We start from the raw sequence: 10,899 nt of genomic DNA, 5'->3' as shown, positions 1-10,899 counted from the left end.
CTGACCCCAACTGACCAGGGGGATGTCCCACACTGTATATATCAGCATATAAAGCTGAGGGAAGAAGAAGAAAGGGGGCAGATGTTCAGAGTTACAGCATTTTGTCTTCCCAAGTAACCGTTACGCATGATGCAGCCCTGCTGTCCTGGGGATGGCTGAGCACCTGCCTGCCCATGGGAAGCAGTGAATTAATTCCCTGTTTTGCTTTGCTTACATGCACGGCTTTTGCTTTACCTACTAAACTGTCTTTATCTCAACCCATGAGTTTTCTAACTTTTACTCTTCTGATTCTCTCCCCCATCCCACTGAGAGGGGAGTGAGCAAGCAGCTGTGTGGGGCTTAGTTGCCGGCTAGGGTCAAACCACAACACAGAGTTATCAATACACTCGAATGTCCTGCCTCTAGCCGTGGGTAGTTTCCAATGCTTCAGAGGATTAAAACCAGTAGCCAAATTAGATGAAGAGAAAAATTTCCTCCCTGGCTCCACAGAGACAGCTGCCAAAAAGCATGGAATGATGGCAAGATGGGCAAAACCACGGTGAGCAAAGAGGCAAGTTTCCTGTCAATCTTCTCTAGGACTATCCACAAATCACTCACCCAGCAACACTTATCTCTTACAGGGAAGTTTCTGAGGAGTTTTAAAAGTAATTTAAAAATAATTTTTAAACTTTCCCAACCTTTTATGAAAGAGAAAATTTTTTGGGCAAAAGTGTTCCAACTTTCATTCATCTAAAAATTAGGCTGAATTCTTAAATTAATTTTTTAACTTGATTTCTTCCATTTTGTTTGCTAACATACACATATTCATGCATATGCTTGTTTGATTACTTCCTCATTTAAATATTGAAGTTGTTGGGAGATCACTTTTAAATGTTTCAAAGACGACCTGTGGTTTCTGAACTAAAGATTAAGAGCACTGACCTGGAGCACTCCTGAGTAAGAATAGCTCATTCCTGCGACTGGGTGCAGGGAATCTTCTCCTATACTGAGACACAAAGTACGTGTATACATTCAGATGCATTTCTCCTGCTCATGCTCCTTACAGCTCTACAGCTGCATTCTCAGAGGATGTGTGTGAACAGTTTTGGGTAGCAAAACTGGAATGCTTTCCCTTTCCCTTTCTCTGGTGCCTGTATTTTGTAATCTGCAGGCTGTCTTATAGATCGAGTAAAGACATATTGACACACAATGCTGATTGAACAAAAGAATTAAAAGCTAAATTGCACAGTTCGGTATTACACATTGCTCTCAGTCCTACTGTACCTCATTTGGATTGTGTCTTGGTGTCCTTTCGTCTTCCTTTCTTCCTTCATTCTCCTGCTCTCTTTTCTGTAGTTCTTGGATTATTTCCTGCAACTTCTTTGTTTCATTCCCTAATTTATGAACTTCTTGCTTCTTTTCTCCAAGTTGCCACTGAAGGTCTTCGACTTTGGACTCCAGTTCATGGAGTTTCTTCTGTGCTATTATGTTAGCATCTTGTTCTGCTTGTAACGCTTTCCTCTGGATCTGCCTTTCTTTCTCCATTTGCTGTCTCACTTGCACAGATTCCAGTTTGTACTTCTCCATCTCACTTACTAACTCCACTATACGGTCATGCTTTTCATCCATTTGTTTCTGTAGCTCTTTAAGTAATTCCTCAGATGGATTAGGTGTTCCAGCTTGCCCCTTATCTTCAGCACTTTGAAGCTGAGCACATAGCTCTTTTTCCCTTTCTAGGGCACTGCTTATTTCAAGAGCTCGAACCTTCTCTGATTCAAGAAGCACCTGCAACTCAGAATTACGGCCTCGTTCACGTGACAGCTGGGCAGCGCTGAGTGCTTCTTGGGATTCGATTTTCTGTTGCAGATCAGTTGACAGCTGTTTCTCTTGCTCCAAAAGTTTAGTTAACTGCAAGTTCTTTTGTTTTTGATCTTCAAGTGAGAATTTTAAATCCTTCCATAAGAAAACAGAAGAATTGATTAAAGCCATTTGTGTATACTTCCCATTATCTTCTGCAAATTGCAAATATGCTACCTCTACACATGTTGCTTTTAACAGGTTTTGCTATTCACAATTAATGTGACAACACTCTAAATGCTGCAGTTACTTCTGATACTAAAATATACTGCAGGTGTCTTTATTCTAAAATCAGATCATCTCATAAGTGAATATTTGTAACACATACTTTTTAATGAGATACAAACAGCCATAGTTCTGAAGTTGAAGATAACTAGCTGCTTTTACTTTGTAAAACTGTGAAAGTGAGTTTGCAAGTTACATGTAAATAAAACTATGTTGTTAAAGTGATCGCTTTTTTGTCTTAATACTTGTACTAGGATACCTGCTCTCTCCCTCACTGTATCAGATACTGCAGGGGTATCAAAGAAGCTACTGATGCATTTTCTTCCAAAGTAAACTCCCTCGTTTGGTTTTCATGAGGCGAAACTGCTGACTTTTAAAATGGAGACAAACAATATATCTCCTTAAATAATATTCTTAAATATTATATGTTATGAGTTAGGCTGTAGTGGAGGCTAGGTGCAGCCACGTTAGCCGTCTCCCATCCCCTTGAATATCTGAGGGCTATTAAACAAAGTAGAATCTTTTCATCTTCACCCTGAAAAGCACAGTTGTAAAATTCCTATTGATTTAAATGGAATTTGCATCAGGCCTTTTTCTTTCTTTGCCACACAGCTTCTATACATCTCTCTTCATCTTTAGATAGTATAATACTGCTGTTGAAGACAGAACATGGAGCACACATTGGACAAAAAGTAGGCTGAAATGAAATGTTAACCAAAAGCATATCTTGCGTGCTCCTTCACATTCCCAGCCATTTGGGATTATGGAATACCTCAAGCTCTTCTCTTCCTCTTTCCTCACTACGTTCCATTTTAGCTTTTTCCTTTTCCAAAGCCCATCGTAGTTCTCTTGATTTTTTCTGTTCGCTGGCCATTGTATCCTTGAGAACATCTAGCTCAGCTGCTTTTTCTTTAACTTCAGTCCTAAAAGGGAAACAGGCAACCTTTAGGTTAGACAATGGCTCTAATCCTATTGTGGTATCATCAGTTACTAAAGATGGAATAAAAGATATTTATTCCATCTTGTGCACTGAAAACACTGCTCGTGCAGCAGAGTAACAGTGAAAAGCCTATTTAGAATAAAAAGCCTAACTCAAAAATAGAAAGAGTTGCATAGCTCAAAAATGACAGAAAGTGTGTGCATCCTGCTAACTCTGTAGCTGCCATTTTTATTAATTTGTGGGTTAGAGGCAGCTAGTGTTCAATTTAATCCAGTCGCTGGCCATAACCTGAAAGAATGCAGGGGAAATGCATGTTGCTGCGTTGTGTCTCAAAGGAAAAAAAAAAATCTATCTTGGAGGAAAAAAAAAAAAAATCTGTGTCCTTAATTTTCATCAATTCCATCAATTTACAAAAGAATCTTGCTCCTGATGATCTGTAAAGGCTGTAAGGTAATCTATAAAGTAATACCAATTTAAATTCTGTCTTAATTTGTTATCTCTGAGCTGAACGTTAAGATACCGTACATAGGCACACGCATCTGGTAAAAGCATAAATAATAATGGCTTTCTTGAGTGCCAACTAATTGGCCTGTTATCTCTGCTGTTGACCATGCCAAAGCAACACTTAGAAGTGATAGAATTTCATATGGAAGTACTTGAAAAGTCATCTTAAATCTACATTTTTTTCCTCAATACTCACTTTTAGAAGCAGAAAAACCTTTAGGAAATGTGGTATACTTATTAGCTTGTATACAGTAGTCTAATGTGTCAAAAATCAAAAAGAAACAATGTTAATAAATCATTAAATCAAACTATGAATCAGATCTTATCTATGGGATTACATTTTTTTGTCAAATGGAACAGAAGTCTTTTTTGTCAGATGTGTTTTACAGAAAAACTGAGAAGCATTTATATTACATGAGGATCAACTTCCTTAATAAAATCAGTATTATGATTTGAGATCATCTTCACTGTCAACTCAGAAAGTTTGGCACTGAAAGCCGCACCTGATGGTTTCTAGGTCCTTGAAGTGCTTGTGCTGTGCTTTAAGGGTTGTTTCAAGCTCTAGTTTGGCTTGCGCAAGTTCATTCTTCAGCTCAGCACCCTTCATTCTCTCTGAATTCAGCTGTTCCTGAAGCTCAGCTGCTCTGTCCTTCATACTCCGGAGCTCCACTTGCATCTCCAGTATCTGTGACTGCTTCTGCTGCATATTATACTCCAGCATTTCTAATGAGAGTACCATTAATATGGAAATTACTTAGTAAACAAACAACACTGTCTATTTGGGTAAAGTTTTCCCTAGCAAGAATGACCACAAGGCTATCACTAATAGTGGTATTTTAAAATAATATATGTTTTCAATAGTGGAGTGAAAGCAAAACCATGCCTTTTATACTGGAATACCTTTCATACTTTCCAAGAAATCACTTCAGCTCTTAAACTTCCTTGAAAGGTTATGTGCGCAACCATATCAATATGTATCATTTGGATTATGACTAACATAACTGAAGGTAGGTAGGTATGTATATTTGTGACCAAATGTTTGTGACAAAACACGGACAGTGAGCATTTACTTAATTTTAAAGTATAACTGTTCTCTGAACTTTTTGTCGTTCATTCTAATTGCGTCTTAGTTTACTCATAACTGATTATCCAACTTAAATAATTTCAAAGCTGTTGAACCTAAACACTGAAGCGGATACACAGAAAATAACCTTAAAATAAAAGCTTGATTTTTATAGCAATTGAAATAACTTTGTATCACTTTCAATTTGATACAAATTATTAGAACACAGACTATATCTTAATTTTTGGTAAATTAGTCCAATAAGATTGAAAAAGATGAAAAGTGTGCATGCTCAGGACAACAGTATCAAAATCAGAGAGCAAAGAAAGGTGGTATTTTTTCACCTACAACGTTATGAGCACTACTACGAAAGCATTTGGAAATAGACATGTATTACCACAGAAGTCACCTTGGCTTTTTGAATCACTCTCTTGTTCTCTCTTTGGATTGTTTTTCTTACTGTTCATCTGAGCATGTAATACTTGAATCTCCATCAGCAAACTTCTTCTGTCTGCATTCTGAAGACAGTCCATTGCTGCTCTCTGGTTAGTAGCCTATTAGCATTAGAAACATTTAAAAGTAAAACTCCAGATTTTATTAGAGCATGTATGGTATTGGTATTACATTTACCTATATAATAATAGTGCATATATATTCAAAACATTTTCAATTAAGTCATAATTAAGTTGATATTATAATACTGGGAAGAATCGGTTGTTATTTTTTTATTTCTCTACTAGGCATCAAAATTATAGAATCAAAAGAGCTATCAGTTTTATGGCAAATTGTAATTTTCCTCACTAATCCTTCCATGTTCCAGAGAAGATAACTGACCGCTCTCTGTCCCACAGCAGCCTTATCACTTCCTCTTCTTACCACTTGCTTCACATATACAAGCTACCTTTTCTCTTAGATAGTGTAACATAATTCTAATTAACTTAATGAAATCAAGCTCAGGACAACTGTGTTTAATTCAAAGTGATCCCTGAAGGCTGTATTTTTTCTATAGCTTGTGCACCCAAAAATCTCTTCCCTGCAGCACATCAGTTTTTCTTTTTAAAGACACCTCTTGTTTCTGCAAGTCTTACTTTGTTTTCACCCTTAGACTGTTAAAACTGCTATTAATACATATATTTTTAAATATATTTTTAAATGGATTTATACATTCAAAATTAAAATCTAATGCAGACAAACACACTTTGACTAAAGTATGTTTTATATTACCTGCTCTTGTAGTCTGTGCTCTAACTGATTCATCAGTATGACTGTATCTCTTGTGCCCAGTTCTGCAAGTTCAGTTTGAAACGCAGCAAGAAGAACATTTTGTTCTCTCACAAAAAGCTGCTGAATAGCGTGCAGAAGTTCTCCTCGCCAGTCTGAGACATCTTCAGGAGATTCAGTACTTGCATAACTCTACAGTGGTATAAAAACAATTTAAACAGCAGAATTCAAAGATTACATCGGGAATGGTCATTATCATTTTATGTCAAGCATGTGTTTTCAGTGGAATATTGAGCTTTTCTTACTCAATTGCTATGTAACATTAATTCATACAAATGGGCATATTTATTGTACACATTATGATTTCTTCTGCATGCACAAATGCTAAACTTTTATCTGTATTTTAGATGGAATTTAGCTTTTTCTAACTGAAAATGTAGCCCAGTGTGGTTATTATTTATGTTACTGTATCACACTATCCTTTTAATTTTTATGATGTTACATGTACGTTCCCAGACTCTCACAGAGCTATGTGGTAGTGTGCAGATACTATGTATGAAGATGATTTAATTTTATAATGATATAAAGTTAAGCCCCACTTTTCCATGCTGAAGGAAATGCAGAGTTAATAGAAACTACCTACATATATCTAAAAGTCTAATTGGGGTAATTAGACAGGAACGTCCTAACAAGTTTTAACAGATTGCTGATTAATATTGTGTTGTAGTTTAAAATTTTTTTCCCCTCTTTTCTCTCACTATAGTATCTTTTTAATAGCATCCAAGTTCTACTACACCAATAAATAACATTAAAAAATCTACTTGAACTGCTACTGGAAACATGCTTTCCAAATAGAATTATTTTTAGAAGATGGATCTGTACAGTCCAAAGCTATCAAAGCACAGAAGAACATATGCAAGCTGTAATTTAAGATATATTTTATTACCAGAAAGTGCAACATACAGTTTTACTGCATATTTTTGAAATCTTTTGCCTTGTAGCAGTATACTTAGAGCATTTAAACCTGAATTGTGAATGTGCCTTATAGGGTTATAATAAATTATTTTTTAATTAGATAGAATCTTATGGTATTATTTATACCTCAGCCTCTCTATGAAGTTGCATTTTTGCAATTAGGTCTTTCAAAGATGAAATGGTGCTTAGAAAAGCTTTCCTTTCCTCCAGCCAAGATTCTGGCTCTTGCTTAAGAGGTGGCATCTCTCTTTCACCATATGGAAATTCAGTGAGAGACAAAACCTGTATGCCTTCATGATGGACTGCTCTCAGCAAACCCTACAATAAATACAAAAAGAAATCAGTAATGCCAGTCCTAATAATAATAACAACAGCAGCAACAATAATCTTATTTCATACATATTTTAATACTGCTACTTCTAAGTTTATCAGCATAAGGAAACTATTTATGTTTCCTCATACCAAAGACAGAAGTGTCACCCACTTCTTTATATCTGCCAAACAGTAGAACTTATTTCAGAGGTGTATTTGTCCTCAGTTTCAAATGAAAATTCCCAAAGTTCATCTGTCAAATCAAATTTTAAATTTTAAAATGGTTGCTGATGGAACTGACATTTTAAAAACAAAGTCCTTGGAAGCTTCCAGGTGAGCTTTGCAATTCAATTTTTGAAATTACTACTAAGCTAGGGCTCTGTTGCAAAAGACTTGCTTTTTTTTTTTTTAATGTAGTTAAAAGCACGATACCCTTAATGTTTAAAATAAACTTCTTTTTTTTACTTTCACAATATAGATACAATTCTACACTTATAATAACAGAATCTAGAAAATTGTGTAATATATGATCATGACATTATCATTAACACAGTAACTACAACAAATTATAATTAATGGTATTTATATTTCTCATAATCATAACTGAGAACAAACCTACAGTTACAAAATTCATATTTAACCTAATTTAACATGCAGAAATGCATGTAATTTATCAGCAGTATTTTAAAATGTATTAAAATAGTCAACACTTTAAAACTTATCTAAATGGTGCTCTTCTCACTAATCAAGCAGGAGCTAATCTAAGCTTTTGGTAGTATCACTCTTGTTCCAAATGACCAGTTCTATCTTACCTTAATTTTTTTTGGAAGTAAATCTGTTGAAGTTTCACCTTCATCTATTCCTTCAGATATCATGTCAGATCCCTGGGTCTGAGCAAGATACATTCCTTGACTCCAGTCTGAACTGGAGTCTGAAATAAAAGCAGAGAAAAACATGAAAGCTGGATTATTGTGAAACTTTGAAGAACAGGCATCAAAAAAAAAAATTTTGTGTGTTGTTGTAACAGGTGGTTGCATGTCACCAGAGTTGATTCTAAGCCTGGAGACTACCTGTTTCATAGTTTTTCATTTTCAGTTTCAAAGCATTAACAGAAAAACAAAACTAAAAAAAAAACCCCACCAACCTTAAAAATCCTGGTTTAGTTCTACAAGAGAAACAACTACTTGCACAAATACTTCTGCCAAATGACCCCCCTTCATATGCTTAGCCTTTGCCTATGAAAAGGATCATATTAATAATTTTTATTGCTCTTGGAGAGGTCAGTACCTGTCATTGTCTCCTACTGCTAGGGAGCTGTAGCTTTAAATTCTATCAAGAGATGATGAAGCTATGCTGGATAGATAATGTAATATGTAAGAAGAATATAGGAACTCCAGTGGGAAGAAAAAAATTAGCATCTGATGCCTCGACTTGACCCATGTCCACTCTACTCATTTTCCTTCCATAGCAAATTAGTAGACATGGCATGCTCAGCATCTTTTCTCAGTCTGATAGGCTTCTGCTTCAATTTGGGGAGTAGTTGGTTTTATTTCTTGGAACGCAAACTCTTTAATGGTAAACTTAATATTAAAAAAGATGATTTAATTTATAATGCTGTTTGTGATTTATAAAAACAAGCTTCTTACCACTAGAACCGCCATCTCTAGCTTGATACGGTGGAGAACGTGCTAATCCAGAAACTGGGACTCTCTGTATTTGGAAAAGAGAACACTCAAATCTTTAATCGACCCACACCCACCCACAATAAGGGAGCTAATTCTAAGGAGCCAGAAACGATATGAGCCTCTCTGTTCAGTTTCCCCCGCAATTAAAGTAACCAAAATGGAGACGAGAAAGACGGCATTCAGTAGGATGACCTACACTTGTCCCAACTTCACAGAGCAGGACAGGTCCAAGACAGTAGCACAAGGAAGTATCTGATAGTCAAGCACACTCCCAAACTTAAATTGTTGAAGAAGGGGTTTGCAATCTCTCCCTAGGCCATGGAAACATTAGAGAATTTAAAAGCTTTATACTGAACATGTGGTGGTTCACACTTAACAGACTTTAAATGGGAATTTCTGTAGTAGGAGCGAAAGCACAGACCAAAGTAGTTCAATGAATATAAAACAGGATACATACTTCTTTAGCTCGTAGAGTTTCTATGACTTCCTTTAAACTATTACATTCTTCAGTCAATACTTCCACTGCAACAAACTTCTCTCTCTTTAATGCTTCGGATTCAGAGATATGCCTTGTCTCCATGTCCATGATTTCGGCAGCATGGAGTTCTTGCATTTGATCAATTTTTTCAGTAAATTCTCTTATGATCTCTGCAATTTCTTCTGAAGAACATCCATTTTGCAAATCAATTTGGATTTCTGCATTTTTAACAAGGACTGGTGAAGTTTGGATACAGCTGTTGACTTCCACAGTCTCATCTGTTTGTGATGATGAGCTTTTTCTAATTAGGGTAGACTCACTGGCTGACAAATCACACAATATTTCTGCATCCTTTTTGCTTTCAGTTTTTGCCATTTCTTTGTCCTTTCTCATGTAACTAGCAAGCCTCTCTTCTGTTTGAACTAGGTTCTCTTTAACTTTGCATAGGTCTTCTTGAAGATGTATCAGACTTGCTTCTTTTACCTATAAATAGGAAGAATCGGAATTGTAATCCTTCCAAATACTTAAAAAAAATATCTAAAACCCAAACAACCCCCTATAACATTAGAGCTCAGTTTAGTCCTATGTTCAAGCAGTTATGACACATGGTAACAAATATAATCTCCTAAGAAATACAGCTCTAGATCCACTATTGTGCTACAGTCGACTGTAAAACTATGCACTTTGGCAACAAGTGAAGATTTGGTCTACAGCGTCAGCTCTAGTCCACTGACAGTAGGTACTGAGTGACCATTTTTCTTAGTAAAAAACTAAAAAAAACCCACCAAAAACCCTATAGCATGCATATTTGCACAATAAGTCCTGTATAATAATTTGCCTTAAATACAATACGGAACAATCTGGTTCTTACTGCTAGAGCTTGCTGAAGTTTTTCTGCCTTTTCTCTGTAACTGCTCAGTTCTTCCTTAGCAGCAGCTGCTTCTTCTTTAACTTGCTCTAGTTCAAGTTCAGTAATAAGGACATTTTCTTTTTGACTTTCCATGAGTTGTGCTCCTACCTACATGTCAACACGAAATATGGAAAATGGTGATGAATCTTACAAAGAATCAAGTATTAACAGCACTGATCACTTTCACACCAACTTACAAAAGCCACAAATGAAAAGACCATAGGGGGAAACAAATGTATATTACTTGGATTAACATAGTCTCAAAAAATTAAGACTGAAAGACTGTTTTCCTAGATTAACTCCCAGAAACTGGATAAGCATGGGAGGAAAGACAAGCGTGGGAGGAAAGGCGGTCTTCTTACAGTTTACTGAACTGCAAGCAGAATTGGCTATACCACGTAGAAAGCGCGGGCAGGAAAGTCAACAGAAAGTAGGAAATGAACTCTGATAATATTATTAAACTTGCAAGACATTTATGACATTCATTCAATCTGCATTTGCATGAAAGATCTAAGAACCTTTTCTGGACCAGCACTGGTTTCAATGATGTCTCTGAACTTAAGTTTCAGCAATCAAGCCTATGTTTGGGCTTTCAAGCACAGTCAACTTTCACTGAAGGTTTTAAAGTCAGAGGCAACATAACCAGTGGCAGATGGAAATCAGGACAAATGTATACTGGTAAAAAACTACTAATGGGAAATACCTCTGGAATCAAGACAGGAAAGCAAGAAAAAGTAAACCGAAATCAAA

The 10,899-nt window shown here is 36.0% G+C and overlaps 1 protein-coding gene across 9 annotated transcripts in view; it reads right to left on the bottom strand.

The window, feature by feature from the left end:
* Window positions 1–10,899, bottom strand: part of AKAP9 (A-kinase anchoring protein 9) — a 92,008-nt gene that overhangs the window by 8,697 nt on the left and 72,412 nt on the right. For 7 of the 9 annotated variants that reach the window (XM_035896742.1, XM_035896771.1, XM_035896766.1 and 4 more), the window contains 10 exons: window positions 10,111–10,257; window positions 9,219–9,722; window positions 8,723–8,786; window positions 7,889–8,007; window positions 6,891–7,082; window positions 5,793–5,981; window positions 4,966–5,122; window positions 4,009–4,228; window positions 2,834–2,984; window positions 1,264–1,932 (listed from right to left, as the gene is read on the bottom strand). In XM_035896742.1, coding sequence (XP_035752635.1) covers window positions 1,264–1,932; window positions 2,834–2,984; window positions 4,009–4,228; window positions 4,966–5,122; window positions 5,793–5,981; window positions 6,891–7,082; window positions 7,889–8,007; window positions 8,723–8,786; window positions 9,219–9,722; window positions 10,111–10,257 — 2,412 coding nt within the window. The remainder of the gene's footprint in view (window positions 1–1,263; window positions 1,933–2,833; window positions 2,985–4,008; window positions 4,229–4,965; window positions 5,123–5,792; window positions 5,982–6,890; window positions 7,083–7,888; window positions 8,008–8,722; window positions 8,787–9,218; window positions 9,723–10,110; window positions 10,258–10,899) is intronic. The other 2 variants (XM_035896750.1, XM_035896784.1) reach the window with 1 other exon arrangement.

This window comes from Egretta garzetta, unplaced genomic scaffold (genome assembly GCF_000687185.1).
Source record: "Egretta garzetta isolate BGI_Z169 unplaced genomic scaffold, ASM68718v1 scaffold30, whole genome shotgun sequence".
Taxonomy (NCBI): domain Eukaryota; kingdom Metazoa; phylum Chordata; class Aves; order Pelecaniformes; family Ardeidae; genus Egretta; species Egretta garzetta.
The sequence above is the reverse complement of the archived record's forward strand: the minus strand, read 5'-3'. Positions and strand labels throughout refer to the sequence as shown.